The 19,347-nt window shown below is 38.5% G+C and overlaps 1 protein-coding gene across 7 annotated transcripts in view; it reads left to right on the forward strand.

Annotated features, from left to right (window-relative positions):
* The window catches only part of KLHL32 (kelch like family member 32), a 142,510-nt gene that overhangs the window by 23,062 nt on the left and 100,101 nt on the right, over nucleotides 1–19,347 (forward strand). For all 7 annotated transcript variants that reach the window (XM_032105118.1, XM_032105111.1, XM_032105114.1 and 4 more), the window contains 2 exons: nucleotides 405–493; nucleotides 3,002–3,182. In XM_032105118.1, coding sequence (XP_031961009.1) covers nucleotides 471–493; nucleotides 3,002–3,182 — 204 coding nt within the window. In that variant the 5' untranslated portion in view covers nucleotides 405–470. The remainder of the gene's footprint in view (nucleotides 1–404; nucleotides 494–3,001; nucleotides 3,183–19,347) is intronic.

Consider the following 19,347-nt stretch of genomic DNA (forward strand, 5'->3'; position numbering starts at 1 on the left):
TCATAGAATCATTTAGGTTGGAAAAGAACCTTAGGATCATTAAACATAAAAACTGTATGTTATTCAGGGAAGTAAACAAACAATAATACATGCCTTTGGCTTACTCTTCATATTGAAGGATTTTTGGTACAGTTACTTCCCTCCTCACCACTCTTCATCTTTTCTGAAACAATATGTGTTCCTGAGTTTGTGGAAAGCATTCCTCAAGGGCAGTAGGTACAGGACATTCAGACGGCAAGCTGTGAATCTCTAGAAAAGACTAGAGGAAAGGCCACCTTCAGACTGTACTCAAATCTAGCCAATGAAAGTTGCTTTTGAATTGCACATCCTGAAAGTATTGATCTTTAAGGCTGAGGCTGTGTATGCTTTGAATTTTAATGTTCCTCTCCGTTCTCTTTTTCTAGCTGGAACGCTTGCAGCTTTCCCTACAGGATTATAAGCTTTGATATTCAGAAGACCAAAACTGAAGGATGCCATCCGAGAGGTGCCTGAGGTATAGTACTTGGTAGTGTGTAGGAAGTTGTTAACACTTAGGATGATGTTTACCAAAGATTCAGTTAAGAAAGTAGAAAAGAGTAAAACTAATAATTTTGTTCATTACATAGGAATTCACATTATTAAATACATATCCATGTTATAATCTGCAAAATATTACCTTCTTGTTGCCACTTATCTCTAGCAAAGAAAATTGTGCCTGGGATTGATTGGAGTCCCATGGTCTCTTCATACATTATCTTGTTTATGCCTTAGTCTATGCTTGGAATTTTTGATTGTGGAAGCAACTGGCATTTTACATTTATGCATCTAAACTGGTGGCTGGTGATAATTTTGGGTCTGTGTAGTGCTCCACTGTTCAGGACATATAGCTTTTCCAGTTATATGAAATGTCTTCCAAGAATTCTCTCCAAATTCATCTTTCTGCCTTCCCTTCTCTCTCTTTTCCAGTGTAGTCTTTCTCATTTGTTTGTATCACCCATTGTTGCAATAAAGAATTTGTCATTTATAATTTAATTACTTTCTGGGAGCAGAACACAGTTCTTTCAGACAGAATGCTCTGCAGAATTTATTAACTGAATTGGTTTTCTGCAGAACTTGGCAGTAGTGTGATATGCTGGTAGTTCTGCTTTACAGAGTAGTTAACACTCTGATCTCGGAGCTCAGAAAACTCCCTGATATGACTGGGACACCTTAGCATTCCAGTTCCATTCCCCCTTCTCTGCCATGCTTCTGCAGCAGAAGAGGATCAGGACTTGCTTGCTTTTATAGCTATTGAATATGGAATCAACTGACACTATCACTACAAGTAATCAGTCATGTTATGTTTTAATTATTCTATGTATTTTCATTCATAAATTCCAGTTAAATTGCTTTTCATGTGTATGCATGCTTCCTATGTTGCTGGCACAAAGGTTACAGGCAATTGATTCTTCACTTTGGTCACTGAATTGAAAAATGGATTATGATAGAACGCAGTTTAAAATCCCAGATGTGTGGATGATGGTGAAAAAAGCAAGAGGAATGAAGGTCTTGGTTTACAACACTGGGAGAGAGGCTGATAAAAACAGAAGTAAAGAGAAGCAACTCTGAGTGTCATTAATGTATTATACTTGCACTAGTTTGATTTAGTCACTTTGCTATAGAAATTACAGAAGAGAAATAACAGTTAAAAATAATTCCCTTGTATTTTAGCAAGTTAGATTTCTTGATAACTGTCATTTAGAATATCAGTTGGGTTCCACAGACAGAACAGCTGAAGAAAAAAGAATAATTTGAATGAGTCATTTTGAAATGTATTTAGGCCATGTCCATATGTGAAACCTAAACTATCAAAGAGGGAGTAGAATTCAGATACATGCTATTCCTGTGTTATTCCTCTTCAGCCAGCCTTCTTCTAGAAGTAATGTTTTAGTTGTTGTCTTTCTAAAAGAGTAGGTTAGATTAGAGCAAACAGTCTGCAAGGCAGGTCTGCAGTAGTTTACAGGTACCCAAGGTGCAGGAGTAGGATAGGCAGAGAAAGGAGAATATAGCAGCCACACAGCTGCTGTATAGTATGTGTATGCAGTGAATTACATGATTGTACTGAAAAGATGATGGGTTATTCACCCCTTAAAAAAAAAAAAATTTTGCCTTTGATTTACACTGAGATGACTCTGTAAACTCACCTTCTATAAACACAAATACGGATTCTCTGGCAATATAAATTGGTAGTCTCACAGAGTTCAAATCGATTGCATTGTTTTGTATCAAAGAGGATTTGCTGATATGTTTTGATTTGTTTCCATTTGCATCAACAGTTATATTGTCTCTTCCTTCTGCTACAGAAAAAGAAAGCTGCAATCAGACAGACTGGATTATATGCAAATCTTATATTCATACATGGAGATATTCAGAGGTGGAGAAGGCCTTAGCATTTTAAAACCAAGCAAACATCCTCTCCCTACCCCCAACACAAAACAGAAAATTGAAAAAACACCACAACACTTCATAAATATGAATATCCTGAAGTGGTCTGAGAACATTCAGTAACTCAGCATCAGACTTAAACAGGCCACCTGAGACCACGAGGCTTCATTCTTTTTAGTAGAACTCCTTGCATACATACATATACCCTTCTTTCTACAGGTTCTTCAGTTTGAACCACTTAAAGTTTTCTGGTGGTCCATTGACCTAAGCCCTTTATTCTTCTCATTTAATCCTAAAATGATTCTGAATTAGTCCTGTGAGTTCAGCTGACTTCTGGTACAGGAAATGAAAAATCAGAACCATTGAGGTTTTTAAATTTGAGTATATAATCAGGTTTCATAATGCTTTGTTATATTGAGCTTTTCTTCTGTTGTCGATGCTGGGTAAACACTTTTGCCTGACAGGGTTCATGACATTTTTGCTTTCCAAGAATTATCAAACTATCTTGTTTTAGAAAAAGTTGTTCTATATTTCTGACAGAATGTGCTTGTTTCTTACATTTTTTTTTTGACAGAATCTTTCCCCTTTCCCCTTTCAGTGTTCAGGAAATGCTGACAGGTCAGAGGCTTTGTCAGTCCAGCTCCCATAACGATGCTGTCCTGGCAGCTCTGAACCAACAAAGAAGTGATGGCATACTTTGTGATATTACCCTTATTGCTGAAGAGCAGAAATTCCACGCACATAAAGCAGTCCTGGCAGCCTGCAGTGACTACTTCCGAGTGAGTCCCAAGATTTTTCACTTTATATAATAATATTAAAAATTATCATTGTGGAGGATGGGGATGGTTATAGATATCATATTGAAGAAGATTTAAATTTGAATCTTTGGAAAATGAAGGATTATTGAACATTCAGTAGAGTATACAACTTTAAATATCCATAGGAAAAAATGATAAGAACATAATTCAGGTTTTTATAATAATTAAGGGTAAGTCTTTCCCTTCCTCCCTCCCTCCTCCCCCAACAGAGATAGGCAGTACACATCTTTTTATGAATTTAATGCCCCAGTAAAGTCAGAAGGTGGACGATTTTTTTAGTATGTAGAAATGTTTGTAGAACATATGAGAGTTGTGATGAGAGGATGGTGGAGACTGAGGGAAGACGTCACTGTGGTCTTCAATATCCTCACAAGGGGAAGGAAGAGGGCAGGCACTGATGTCCTCTCTGATGATCAGTGACAGGACTCAAGGAAACAGCATGAAGCTGAGTCAGGGGACATTTAGTTTGGATATCAGGAAAAGTTTTTCACCCAGAGGTTTGTGCACTGGAATAGGCTCCCCAGGGCAGTGGTCACAGCACCATCCTGACAGAGTTCAAGAAGCACTTGGACAATGCTCTCAGGCTCATGGTGTGACTCTTGGGGTGTCCTGTGCAGGGCCAGGAGTTGTACTCAATGATCCTGATGGGTTCCTTCCAAGTCAGTGTATTCTGTGATTCTATGATTAGAATATGGAAGTATGGAGAGAGGGAGTTTAAATTTAATCTTCACTGTGAGGTTGGTGAGGCACTGGAACAGGTTGCCCAGAGAACCTATGGCTATGCCATCCCTGGAAGTGTTCAAGGCCAGGTTGGATGGGGCTCTGAGCAACCTGGTCTACTGGGAGGTGTCCATGGCAGTGGGTTTGGAGCTAGGTGATCTTTAAGATCCCTTTCAACCCAAGCCATTCTCTGATACTATGATAACTGCAATTTAATTCAGCTTGAGAGTGGATTTTTGTAGGATATAAATGGTTGCTCTCAAAGACAAAGCCATAGTAATTTTTTAAATGTGATAAAACGTATTTTCACAAACAAGTGTTTCCAAGATGTAAAATAAAATATTCCCTGGGAAATTTAATTTGAACAATTCCAGTCTAATTCCAGTCTAAAATTGGAGTAACTGAAAAACTGTGTTTGTTCCTAGGAAAAATATTCTTCATATAAAGCAATTCTACTAACCTTTATTATAATGTACCCACTCAAAATGTTGGACTTTCTCTAGCTCTGTAGTTGACTTGTATTTTTAAGTGTGAGTCATCCTGTTGTTAATCAGAGACTAAAGCTGAAATTAATTTAAAGGTCTATTTTCTCTAACAAAGTAAGTTTATTAAATATTTTGTCTACACTGTAATTTTAGTGTTATGAACTTCTTTATGGGGACCTTTTTGTCTTGTTACAATAGTAATACAGTGTGTGACAACTTATCTGTATCTTTGATTACCTGAGCAGGGTTTTTATCTTCCTGTCAACTCTCTCTCTCGCTTTCGGTTAGAATTTAGACTTAATTTATTCTGTGTATTTAAGAAATATTGTTAACCTTGATGTGTCTTTTGCTGTGCTGGCGTTGAGCGAATTGATTGCTCATTTTTTGAGCTTATCTGCATGCTTATGGGTTCTACTACAGCATAGTTCCTACTGCCATGGTTGCTGATGTTGCTTCATCATGGTGCCCAGGCCCTGCTGTAACAGAGATTGCTTTGCATTTTTTTTTTTTGCTTTTACCCCAGTGCACTGAGAGGGATTCTGGACCTTTCTAGCTGTAGCAACTGCTGTGTATACTTGCCAATGATAGATATAGTGCCTGTTGTCCTGGTTTGTTTGAAATATTTTCATAAGGGTGCCATATCATCCACACCTGTGACACTCTCTCCAGAGCTCATTGTACCCTGTGCTTAGAAACATCATAGGGTGGGCACCTGTGCCCAGCGTTCCAACAGTGTGCTAGGGACAGCTTCTACTTTGGTCACTTATTGATTGATGTTGAGATTTGGGGCACTGTGATTTATCCTGTTATTTCCAGTTGAGTTACTTGGTATTGGCTGGACAGTTATTACAAATTAAAATCTTAATGCCATTAATTGCTACATAAATATTTTTTATTAAAAAAGTATTGAGAGAATGATTTATGCAGCATTTAGTAATTTGGTCTGCCTCTAAACTCTTATGGTTTGGTAGGATGTATTCTTCAGACTTTAGGTATCAGGTATAAACATGGAACCTGTGATTTTGGAAATCAGGCAAACAGGTTTTTTTTATTAATAGACAAAAATCTTTTTTAGAATATTGTGAAATAAGATATATATTCTGGAGGAAAATGGCATGTAAGTTACTATTCACTACATTCCTGAGTCTAATAATTTAGAAAAAGCAAGCGTTGGTTAAAAAGTAATAATGTTTTGTATTTAACCTGAGATTATAGATCTTTTTTATATCTAGGGGGATCTTGCCTGATTTGAGCTACTTGGATATTCTTTTTCTAAGATTTAGGAGAATGCATCAAGCTTAATTTCAGAGTTGGTGAAAAGAAACAGGCATTTCCAGAGGGTGATAAAGGAGAATAGCAGATTTATTTAGAATTACATGAATGACCATCTGGAATTGCCAGATCTCTCTCAACTGACCATAAAGGCCAGACTCACTTGCTTCAAACTTAGATGTTAATATTATATATTTTTTACCCTTATTTTTTTTCCTGGAGGAATTCTTAGATGAGGCTTTCAGATTTTCTATCCCTGAAGTCATTTATGAAGAACTCATTGCCATGTGAAATTTGCCTTTCACTATTTTTTGTGAGAAATCATCACAGGACTGCAGTGAATGGAATTCTGGGAACATCAGGTGTTGGGAGTTTCCTTGAATAACACTGAGATGACACAAATATACGTCAATGTGACACAAAGAACTTGCCTACCATAGCTTCTGGTTTCTACAGCTCAAAGATTTGCTTAATATCCCAGCTTCTTTTCAGCTCTGTGTGGAGAGGCTGTCATCCAGTTCTTATGATTTCACAGGTGTATTGGGCTTGTGTGGCCTTGGGAGCGGGGGCCTACGGGGGGAATTCTGTGAGAAGTTGCCAGAAGCTTCTTTTATGTCCAGCAGAGCCTGGCTCCAGGATGGACCTGCTGCTGGCCAGGGCTGAACCAAGCAGGGATAATAGGAGCACCTCTGTAATCTGTTAAGAAGGGGAAAAAAAAGTTATTGTGCAGGTGTAATTGTGGCCAGAGAAGAGCAGGATGAGACTATGTGAGAGGAACAACTGTACAGACACCAAGATCAGTGGAGAAGGAGGGGGAGGAGGTGCTCCAAGTGCTGGAGCTGACATTCCCCTGCAGCCCATGGTGAAGACCCTGGTGAAGCAGCTGTCCCCCTGCAGCCCATGGAGGTCCATGAGGATGCAGAGATCCACCTGCAGCCTGTGGAAGAGACCCAAGCCAGAGCAGGTGGATGCCTGAAAGAGGTCTGTGAACCCCTGGGAAACCTGTGCTGGAGCTGGATCCTGGCAGGGACCTGCAGACCCGTGGAGAGAGAAGCCCATGCAGGAGCAGGTTTCTTGGTAGGGCTTATGACCCTGTGGGGAACCCATGCTGGAGCAGCCTCTCCTTGAAGGACTGCACCCCACGGAAGAGTGACCCATGCTGCAGCAGTTTGTGGAGGACTCTTGTCTGTGGGATGGGCTCACACTGGAGAAGTTCATGGGGAACTGTCTCCCCTTGGAGGGACCCCATGGTGCAGCAGGGGAAGGACTCCTCTCCCTGAGCAGTGGAAGAAGCCACAGGTGCTGAAGTGACCGTAACCCCCATTCCCTGTCTCCCTGCGCTGCTGGGGGAGGAGGGAGAGCTGGGAAGGAGGGAGGGGTGCAGGGAAGGTGTTTTTAAGATTTATTTTACTTCTTGCTATCCTGATTTTGTTAGTAATGAATTCTATTAATATCCCCAATTTGAGTCCACTTTGCCTATGATGTTATTTGCTGAGTGATCTCTCCTATTCCTTAACTCATGAACACTTCATTATATTTTCTCTCCCTTGTCCATTTGTGGAGGGGAGTGAGAGAGATGCTTTGGTGGATGCCTGGCATCCAGCCAGCATCCACTACAGTCTTTTTTTCAGGTCTCCAGAAATATGTTCTATTCTACACAGGGTTCTATCAGAATGAATAATTTGTTTTCCATTTTTTTGCTACTATGATAAAACAGCTTCTGCAAGAGACTGGATGTTTGCGTTCTATGGAGGGTTTGTACAGTTTTCTGCAGTTTTGTTCTGTGTCTACTTTGATTCAGATGGAGCTACTTCTTAAATTGGAGTGTTTTCTTGAGCAGCATATTTTCTTTGAAATTGACACATGTCTTTTACTGGAAAGAACAGTTGTTAATGCTTTGGAAGGCTAACTAAATGTGTGTCATGTTACAGACTGGGGGAATTGGAGCCACTGTGTGAGGAAGAGTGAACAGAGAAGGCCAGAGGTTTCCTTATCAAATTTTCTTTGAGATTATAGTCTGGAGTAAAATCTTTTGCTTTTCTAAGACAAGCTGAAGACCTGAGCTTCAGCAAAATACTTAAAGGCCAGCCTTCTAGGATAACAGCAGGCCATCCATCTTTCCTGTTGGTGTAGTTAGTCTCATAGTTCCAGCTGTACAGAAACATTGACATTTAAATCCTAAGCGTAGCTCCTGGTTTGGGAGTTTGTTACATTTGTACACCAAAATTCTGTGGGTTCTTTCATCATGAAAAAAAACCCCCTTAGGAAATTGAATACAAAGACTGCATATACGGAGTTACACTGCAAGATTAAACACTTGAAAATTAGAGGTTTGTTTTCTGCTCCTGAAGTACCTCTTCTTTCAGAATGTGCTAAGGAATATAATAGTTATCTCCATACTCTAAAATACTACTATAAAGAGTAGTAAATATCTGTATTTTTATGGGTTCTTTTTAATGCAGCAAACAGCATTTTAAGCAAACTTTTCCATATTGACATGCTGTGATTTGCCATTTGTCTCAATCTATTGCACTGAGACAAGGCAGCTGAGTTAATATGTGTGCACTGTGATAACTCTAGCAAGCTAAGTCATTTCCAATTAAAAGATTCTTCTGCTTTTTTCCCCTCTGGGAGCAAAATGAAATGTTACTGCATGACTTCATTAGTAGGCATTTACAGTGTTGGCAGGTGATTATATAACCTCAAGATTTTCTTGTACAAAATACATTGGTTTTCCAATCAGAAAAACTCCTTTCTTCTTCCTTACTTTTCATTTGAGTGGGTTTTTAGTTGCAGGACTTTGATCTTTCTCAAAAATATGCAGATTTTCTATCTAATCTAGATGAACAAAATTATATCAATTATCTAGGATAGATTTTAAAATGTCAATAATATTCTAATTCTTCTTCCACAATGAGCATGCTCAATTCTTAGAATAATTTTCCTTTTCTGAAATGAACCAGTAGATAATAGTTTTGCACACAGACTTTGTACTACTGTCACAGCTGATTCTTAAACAGTTTCTTCTTAGGGGTTTTCTGTGCTGACTTCCCTGCCCCTTGCTAGATGGTTTCCTCCTTTGTCCACAGCATTGCTGGTTTTACTGAATATTTTACAGTGTACTGCATTGTTTCTTGATAAAGTGAGGGAATTAATTTTTATAAACCAATCCCTGAGGACTGAAAGGCTGGTGGATGCAAGTAGCTTTCGAAGTCTTGCTATATTAATCATAAAGAGGAAAAGGCTCTCCCTGATAATGTCTTAGATGTAAAGACCTAGTTCAGAGAAATCAGGAGTGCCTGCTGCTTTTGCAGTGTAATGTGATTTTGTCTTTCAGTGTTTTACCGCTGGTATGTGTCTGCTAAAGAAACAATACTTCCTTTCTATCATACCCAAAAGTGATGCTTCTTAGAAATTGTCTTTCCAGATAACCTATAAAAATGTAAGCTCTTCCCATTGGATCAAATCAGCTCTATTCTTCCAAGCAGTAGTTCTACTTGCAGTCCTTCCCTAGTCCCAAGCCATGTATGGATAGATATGTCTGCTTCTGAACTTCCTGAACAACAGGCTAAGAAGCAATGGCCATAAATTTAAACAAGAGAAGTTCCACCTCAGCCTGAGGAAGAACTTTACATTGAGGGTAGCAGAGCACTGGAATGGGCTGCCCAGGGAGGTCTTGGAGCTCCCTCTCTGGAGACATTCCAAACTCACCTGGACATGTTCCTGTGTGAGCTGCTCTAGCAGGAGGTTGGACTGGATGATCTTCAAAGGCCCCTTCTAACTAATGATTCTGTGATTCTGTAACTTACAGACTACCTTTCTAGCTTGAGTACTAGAGGAGGAATTTTTGTACTGAGTCAGGCTCACCAATAGGCTTGCTTTTCTTGTCCCTCTCTCTTGAATCCTTACAAGCAGTAAACAGATTTCCCCGAGCTATTTGTTTGGAAATCTGATAGTACAACTATAAATATGTCAGATGAACATCCCAGAGCTGGCAAACCATGCACCCTGCTATGATTCCTTGGATCTTTTCTTTCTTATCTTTGTTCTCACTGATGAAAAGTTATATGACATTTGAAACCTTTTGCATGAAACACCAAGCTCCCTTTCTGCCACCATCATGATTTATGCAAAAGTAGTAATATCCCAGCTATGTGGCATCTGTCGTTTACTTATACATCCTTGCCATCTTCTTACTCTTAACATTTTCCCCATAGTCTGAGAACCCTCAAGACTTTTGACCAATTTCTGGTCTTTGCCATACTATTTCATATTGTCCTGTGCCATTCTCCATTATCAAAGCCCTTAATTCAGAAACAGTTTCCAACTGCTATACAAAATTTTGGAACAGGATATTCTCATCTACTGTCCTCACTTACTGTCACACCAGCAGTTTTCCTGTATAAGAACTTTGATAAATAAGTCTCATTTAAATATGCTTAGTATTGACATAAAACTACTTTCCCCCCCTTCTTAACTCTCTGTTTAATCTTCCTTAGTTTCTTGTTTTTGTAGGTTTTTTTAATGCATTCTTTTTATATAAGAATGCTAACTGCAGACTTGGGAAGGAATATAGTCTTAGTAGTGGTTCCAGGCTTGAGATTATTGAGTTTATAATGTTCACTACCATACAGTGATGCTTTAAGAAACTGAAGGGCTGTTTTGGCATGCTGTCTAGCTGTTTAGCACTGTTTTTAAGCTCTCCTACACATGGGATCAGCCAGATGGATCACAATACACATGGTTCTGAGTGATGCCAACAATGCAGAAGATATTTTAAGATTCATAGTAGTGTCTGGTTTTGTGAATATGTTCCTTATATGCCACCTGTTGAGAGTGAGATGCTTGCTTCCCATTAGAAAAAAAAAAGAAATTTGTCTAAAATACGAGGAGGCCTGGGGAAAAAAAAAATTAAATTACTAGCATATTTTAGAAGTTTAAATACAAATTAGAATGTTACTACTAATTATTCAGTAATCCAGTTATAGTTGAGTGTAAAAAAACCTGCACATTCCTTTACTTCTCAAAACATTGTTTAATATAGGCACTTCAATAGTTTTACTAAGTTAAATCAAAGCATTGGAAGTATATAGCATGGGTAGGTGTGAGGTGTCTTGTGTAATGTTTATCTGAACAATCTCTTTTACTTCTGGAGTATATACAAAAATGATTGGCAAATGTTTTAAAGCTGTCTAAAGAAATACTTTAATATTCTTTCAAAATGAGAAAAATAAGGAAGTGTATCTGGGTTATTTTATTTTGTTCGTCCTTATCTTTGTATTTAATGGGTTTTTATTCTGTGAGGCTCTGAAGCAATTTTTCTTTGCTGATGACAGAATTCCCACAGCTCAGCACTGTTGGTGCTATCAAAAACATCTACAAGAATCTTCTCTTTTCTGAATTCTGTATTCAAATTCCCAATAGATGTTATTCTGTCTGAGTAAATATGTTTCTGTTGCAATTCTCATAGTTCATAAATGAATTCATTGCAATTCTGTCAGTGTTGGATGGTAGACAATATGCTGTCGTATCATTTTGATGTTTTTTTCTTTTTCTTTTTTGAAGTGCCTGTATGGTTAAGTGCATGCACCATGGTTGTATATGGCAAAATCAACTCTGCAGTTAGTGAGATAGGCCATAGTAGGCTGTGGCTCACTGTCTCAGATTGGTGTGATAACAGCATGTGGTGTTTGGCTATTGAATTGATGCATTTTTTCAGTTTAAAACTAGGACAGAAAGGAGTCACTACAGCCATGTTGCTCTGGTTGTCCATTTTCTTTACCATCTTCTTTGCTTACTCCAGCCTGTTGTAGTGCTAGGTTTGGTTTAGCAGGCTGCAGCTTTCCCTGAGAGCTCAGCAGAGCTGCTTAGGGCAGTGCGACCATTGTCGCCCTCCCGTAGTCCATTTGGGACAGCTCTGTGGTTTTGCTCCGGTAGCTATCAGCTCTACAACACAGTGATGGCAAAGGAGGTGAGAAGGGTCTCCCCATGAGGGTTTCAGAAAATCTTTAATCTTACATCTCATCCCAGCAATCCCCAGAGGCAGAGAGACCCTGTGATCCAGGCGCAGGGGTGTTTTGTCAGATCGCAGGGGCGGTACATGGGCGGAGTTGGGGTGCAGGAACCAATAGGGAGGACCCGAGGGAGTGGCCAGGGCTAGGGGCAAGGGAAAGCAGGGAGGAGATACGGAATCAGAAAAGCAGCGGGTAAACAGATCACCGCGCCAGGCTGCCTCAGTTCAGTTTTGCAGTGCTGCCATAACAAGTGTTCTGAGTTTGGGCTGGTCTCAGCTGCATTTCTATGTGGCTTAGTGTTTGCCCATGAAAACCAATTTACTGGGGCAGGCCTGTGGCAGAGAAGCTTTTTGTACCTGTTTTCTTCTCAGTTTCTATAGTCTGGTGAAGAAGTCTTGTGTTTCAGAACATTGTTGGATGCAGTAGATGCGCTTGTATATCTTGTAGTCTCTGTCAGTATCTTCCCACACAACCTCGGGAAAAATTAAAATTATTCTGTGGGTGTAGTGAAGCTGAAAATACCCGAGGGAATTATTTGGGCAGCATATCACTTTTAGCTTCAGTGACTAGGACCCACATACCATTTTAATAACATGAGAAGTATCCAACAAAAGAAACAGAGAGCTGAAGCTGGTGTTAGGATCTTTTACCACTCTTGAAATAGCTGTTTTTCTTTTGGCTACTCCCTCAGGGAGTGTTCCAGTCTCTTGTTTGTATAAGAAGCCCAGTACAATGCAATTCTGGCTTTTGTGTTGCTTGTTTGAAGTTTAGAGGAGATACCTTTCTTTAAATAAATTCTTCAGTTGCTTCATTGTCAACAGTGCCGTTGTTTTACGTCCTGTTAACACCTTCATTTTAGTAGACTGAAATATAATATTGGCAAATTGAATTCATGTCACTGTAGGTCTCAGTCTTGTAAAACGTTGGATTTAAGCAGTGGAACCTTTGCATTTGATTGTCCTGAACAGCTTTATAAAGTGCTGCTGGTTGCTTATCTTTGGCAGGAGTTAGTCTGCCTGAGCCAGCCAGTTTGCAAGCTTTTAGACATCAAAAACTTCTCTAAATCCCAGTCTACTCTTACTGAATGACCTAATGTGCGAGTGATGAATGAATCAAACTGCCTCTCAATCTCCTAACTGATCAGTAATGCCTCAAAGGAGGGAGATGCCCTTAGCAGCCTTAGGTGAGAGCATAAGAATGGCCGCACTGAGTTGGATCATTGGCTGTTTACTTTAGCAGTAGCTGTTTGAGATGTCTGGTGAAGAAGAGTAAATCCAGGGTAAGTGTGTGTGGTGTGTTCCAGAGAATTCCTCAGCTGTTTCCAGCTCAGGGACATTTTGGAGCAGGGTGTGATTCCTGTCTGTTCAGCAGTCCTAAGTAAGTCTCTTCTAAGCTGTTATCTTCTTTCCCATTGGGCCTGTGTAAGATTTCTTGTGCCCTGTACAGGGTGGACAACTGCCTGTTGTATGAAGATCTACTTTTGTTTATTGTCAAGCTGGTTTCTACCAGTTTCACTTGATTCCTTCTAGTTCTTCTATTGGAAAAGATAACCATTGGTTCTTCTCATGGCACTCAATCATCTCTTTTCCAGCTGGAAACTTTTGACTTAATCAGATGCTATTTAAATGGAAGCTGTTCAGGATGCTTGATGAAGCCTCTTGCCCTTCTCCGAAGTTTGAACAGCTCTGGTGTTTTGTGAGCTGAGGGTAAGGGGATTGCATGCAATAGGCAAAGTGTAAATTTCTGTATGGGCACAGGATTGATTTCTGTTTTGTTCTCTCTTGCAAAAAAAATTTCTAAGCTTTGGTTACCTTTTTAAATTTTTTTCTTATTTTTATTGCTGAGGACCAGGATGATTTTTTATTAAACTCATATGTTCATTTTTATAATTGCCATTTTAGAAGCCAACTGCTTCTTCCATACAATCCTTGCATAGTTTTGTCTCCGTGGACTTCCTATCTGCACCGCTCTTCCCCTTTTCCAGAATTGCTCTGCATATGTTAAGCATGGGGTGCTCCACTGGAATCATCGTTCCCTGTGAAAACTGGCCCGGTCTTTTCTTTTTCACTGTTTTATGTATTCAGTCACTTATCCAGGCAAAGATCTCTCCTCTTTCTCTCTTGCCTAGTTTGCCTTCTAGGCATTTAAAGGCCTCTGTCAAAAGCTTTTTGTGAATCCACATTGTGAAAAAGTAGTGGTTAAAGCCCAGCATAGCATACTCTTCACCATTAGGTTGCATCCATTACCTGTATATATATAGAACCAATTTCATGTTTGTGTGTATGTGTGCAAAAACCAAATTACCATCTCATTAGACATGTGGAACATTCTCAGCTACTGATGAAATAACCTGCCCTTCCAGGTTCATAGAGTGCCAGCTATACAAATAGGCAACAAATATACACAAACCCCATTTTATATAGCAATTAGGAATATTAGGACAACTTATGAAATGTTCATTTGCATTTTCAGAAGCTCTTATACCTGGCACTTAATCATCTACCCTGTCAGGGTAAGATTTCAGTCAAGAAGGAGTAGGTGTCAAGCCTAGAGAATATATGGGAATAATTAAATTAATGTCATTGTGGTCTGTTAGCTCAGAAGGGCTTTGTTTGTTAGAGTTGAAGGAAAAGCCAAAGGATAAATGAACATGGTCAAATGCAGGCTACTGCATTTGCGAAGAGATGATTTTATGGAGGCATTTGTTCCAGAGGAGGTAGCTGATGGAGGGTAGAGCTTAGCTGATGATGAAAACTACTGTGACAAATGACTGCAACATTAATACAAGCTTGGTTAGTCAAGTCATTCTTCTTTTATTTTGCAAATTGTTAGTGTTTGTTTACTTTTTAGGTTTTTATCAGTATAAGGGTATGAAAAAACAAAGAAAAATAGTAAGCTGGTTTTATTACTTTGTATAAAAATTTAATAAATATATTGGTGGGAATTAAGGGTGGTACTTTACCAAAATTGTGCTGTATTCTTAATGGAAAACAAGATTTATAATCGTAGTGAAAAATAGAATTATTTTAAAGGATACAAAGGTCTAGTTCAAACCCTCATAAAATGGGCAGGATATGAAAGGGGTGTCTCATAAAATGAACGATTTAGAATTTCAGCATTAGACTTCTCACATAACAAGTATGCTTTTGCAGTTATGATACAGAATAGAAGTAATTGCTATAGTTTACTATTGCTTGGAACATTTGGATGTCAGTGTCTAATGACATTCACATCCCATTATATAAATGGCTTCTTAAAAAGGTAATTATAATAACAACTAAGATTGTTACTACAGTTCCCTTAGATTAAGCCTTGCTGTACAACTATTGAATTAGAGCCTGCATACACTAAGGTGGAAAACTTGTCTTAATGGTATTATATGAAGTAGGTTTTAAAAATGAAGTCCCTTAAAGGTGTCCAAGTTTGGATCATGGTTTTTTCTTGGGGTGGGGGGAATCACAAGAAGCTTTGCCTCCCTGAATTAAGTGTATTGTGGTAGTTAAAATGCTAGTTCAAGAGCTAAGTGACTTTTATTGCAATTTTATTCTGGGCTTGCTTTTGATATCACTTGCTAAAATCATCGAAGGACGTGAACAATAGGCTTATGCATTCACTGGGAAGCATTAAACCAATTTAAGCCAAAATTTGCAAATGTGACTCATGCTTTTCTGTGCTTGACTGGAAATGCTGGGAAAATCTGGTTTTAGTTATGCTGCTTTCTTTATTCTCCAAAAGGCAGGCCTGCTTATGGCTGTCTATTGTTAGGATAGATTGTACATTATTGGAGTTTTATGCAGTGCTTTGCATGGCAGTGTCCTTAAAATTCAGTTTTCTTGCTTCTGCCATAAAATAATAATTTTGATATTCAGGACCACCTGTGATGACCAATTCATTTTGAAATATTGGAACTGTAGCTGTAATAGTTCACAGTTTTGTGGGGTTTTTTGTTCTGATACAGAGATGCACATGGAAATTGTAGAATTATTTTGTTTCTATGGCACTACTTAGATTTTGAATGAGAGTCTTTCTAGGGATGATGCAGCAACTCATTAGGAGTAGCATGCTAAAGAGTTCCTTTTTCCATATGGCTTAAATTATGTTTGTGTACCTAAGCAGAGGTTTGGGGAAGACACATTACACTATTAAACTCTGACTGTCAAAACACAAATTGTTTGATGCAGTTTCAATCAAGGATATAACTTGCTAGCAAAAAAATTTTGGGGATTTTTTTTATTTGTTTGTTTTAATATTTATGTTTTTATTTTGACTGGGAATGAAGACCCTGTGCCTTGTTAAAACCAAGAAAATTACTTTGTTCTTGATGGAATGTCCACTATACAAACAGGAAAAAATATCACAGCCTTAGGTCTTCTAAGGAGTAAGGTAGCTCTTTATTGCAATTTTCATTACTTATTTTGAAAGATGCCAAGAAAGGGTTATCTTTTTGTATCCAGAGTGTAATGTAACAAGTGCACTGTATATATCCTTGAGTTGGTAAGCTCTTGGGGCTGCGCAATTATCTACCACTGTCTGACACTGGCATACTAAAAGAAACACCAAAGGTTCAGTGGAATTTGCTTTGCTAACAGTAATATGTGACACTTGAATGTTGTGCATAAAGTTGTATAGTTTGCTGCTCAGTTTTATTTCTTTAACTATTTATTACTATATATTCTCTTAAACTATGAATGATAGCTGACCTTTCCATTTCATGGGATTCATTTTAGTTGCTTGGCAAATGCTTAAAAAACAATATTTAGGTAGGTTTCATAGAGCAGATAAATTACTGTAGGCTCAGTTATCAGTGATTGATGTTATGTGACATTTTCTCTGGGAATTTATATAGAACTTTTTTCAGAAGAATCATGTAATGAGCCTCTTAATCATATTTCATGCGATTGGTATTGATGGATATGTTTTTCAGTGTGCGAGAGACTCCAGAGGACATGGCTGATTGGCTGATGATTGATTTAGGATAGACAGGCTCGAATCGGGAGGGAAACAAAGCTAGTTATAAGAAGAACAAGGCACGTTTTTACATGCTGTAAAGAAACAGTCACATATTAAATTGATTATTTGGGTAAGTATATATTGCACATCTGGAGCATAGTTGCTATTTGATGTGGGCATGGTCATCTGTCAAAGCAGTATTTTGACTCCTATTCATAGATTCTGAATGTATTCTTTTTTGTTGTGATAGGTGGAAACAGCAAAGGAAAAATTATATGGCTTATGTAATGAAGAATCAGAACATGAAGCTAAGAACAGCCAAAGATTGTTTCAGGAGTAATACAACAAAGTAGATGAAATAGAGTATGATTTATTTATTTAATATTACTGTTACATGAACAGGGAATTTCTATTTTTAATACAAACTGCAAAAGAAAATGTTTTGGCCTGAAAAAGTTTATAGTCCAAACAGAAAAGATTATGTCAGGGCTGGATACTTAGTAGCCCGGGTGACAGATAAGCTTAGGTCCCAAATCAGAAAGAATGCATGACTGATCTGTTCCATTGATGCCAGTAATATTTCTTACAGGCTTAAAATTACACATGAAATGGAAAAAATCTTGAGGTATCACATCATAACTGAGTTCCCTGAGCAATGTGGGAAATTGATCTGAGCTCTCCAAAGTGTTAGTTTACTCTCTTCATAGCTCTTCTGATGCCTGAGATGAGAAGTGCGATCAATTTCCTGTAAAGAAAAAGCAATGGAACAGGTGAATGTCGAATTAAGTGCATATGATGTGGGAAGTGAATTTGAATAAAACACTGCCCTTAATGAAGATGCCTAACTATTTGAAAATAATTTTAAAAAGAACTGGCTTCAGTATCATTGTTTAATTGTGGAGGCAGAAATTTGAGGTGACAAATCAGCTCTTTTTAAACCAGTAGCACAATCCTAGATTGTCGCAGTTTCGGAGACAGACAAGCGACAAGACACACTGGCCTTGTGCACAGCAGCCAACTTTTATTGAGTCTTCTTCCCCTTATACAGATCTGAAGGTCTGCATGGTCAATCCATGGTCAATTCATAGCCGAACCAGTTGCCACCCAGCCAATCAGCCAATGGCTGCTCGCTTCCTCAACGGCCCAGGCCTTCTCTCCAAGAGCCCACACTGGTCAGGTTATATAATCAAGGTACTTATATAATTAGTTACCTTTCAGTTATAAAACGGGTATTAATTATAATTGTGAGGCCTTCAGGCCAGCTGTTGGCCACCACAATACTAGATAGTGTTAATTACTTGGAAAATTCAATGCAACAAGATAAATAGCAAAGGAAAACCTTGGTGACTTCACTGATCAATTCTTTAGCACTTAGTTTGCTAAATGGAGGTAATTCTAAAGTATCCCCGGACTTTATTATTGTGCAGCTAAGTCTGTGGTTGAACAAGAATTTGTGTAGGTCGGGGCTATGCGTTAGTGGGAAATTCCAAATGTTTGTTTTGTGTTATAGTGGACGTGGATCTAGGGCTGCTGGTTGTTACCAAAGCAGCGTTTGAGAAAACAGAGGGGGCGAATGTTACTTTTGGAGTTACTGTAGTTTGCTGTAGTAAGCTCAGCTTACTTGCCCATTTTTGGAAGCTTAGATTTCTTTTGAAAGTTGCATTTGAAGCTGAATCAAACAAAAATGGAAAATAATGAATGTCTTTTCACAATCTTGCTGAGAGAAGTTTGAGATATTTTAGAGGTTATTACTATGCACTGGAACCATGTACTTCTTTACTCCTAGAAGAGGCTGGGTATTTCTTGGAGGGCCCAGGTCATAGAGGCAAGTTACTTACGATTTCAGTCACAGTGCTATTTTTTTAACAGCGTAAAGCATAACCATTTGCTCTTTTTACATCATTTACCTGCCTCCTGACACTGCATATGTTTTGATTCTATTTCTTGCTTTTAAAAGGCCACTAAGCTATGTGGAATTCACTGACAAAATTTGCTTGTGTAAAATACATACAACTTGGCTAAGTTGTTTTGTGATGATTTGCTGTTTGCTATGACTGACATGGCTGTAAGGTTGATGTGTACAAATGAGGAAAAGCTCATTACTCTCATGGATATGGAACATCTGAGTAAGTAAGAAAATGACTCAAAGGCAAGGAGCAATTTTGTATGTCACCACTGTGACAGTGAGCAATTTGTATTTTGGGGATTTTGAGTATCATCTTGTGTGTCTGTTACCCTGGTATCTGTTCCTGAAGTCATATGTTGTGAAGGAGTCTATATATGTTGCTGCAGTGCTGCATGACTGATAAAATCAATGTGTATGGACATTTTAACAGTAATACATTATTCTGATTTGGTGGTGTTTTACAGCTATTGTACATTTTGCTTTTGAAAGTTAAACAACAGCATGTTGCTGTGCTGAGCATGGAAAGTTAGACACAATGATTGTTCTAAGCATCTTTTACTTGGACTGCTCTGCCTGGCATCAGATCTTATAACATCTAAGTCTATACACCCTGTGGTTGTGTGCTATTCAGTTTGGAGCTCTTGTTGACTTTTGTATTCTATATTTGTAGGAGAAAACTTTTTATAAAGGTGCCTGTGACTGCTGACGGCCAAGTTGTGAAACTACGGTTGCACTCTGTGTTAAATGCCCAACAGCTTGCTACATTTCTTTGAAGTCTA

The sequence above is a fragment of the Corvus moneduloides genome, chromosome 3 (assembly GCF_009650955.1).
Source record: "Corvus moneduloides isolate bCorMon1 chromosome 3, bCorMon1.pri, whole genome shotgun sequence".
Lineage (NCBI taxonomy): Eukaryota > Metazoa > Chordata > Aves > Passeriformes > Corvidae > Corvus > Corvus moneduloides.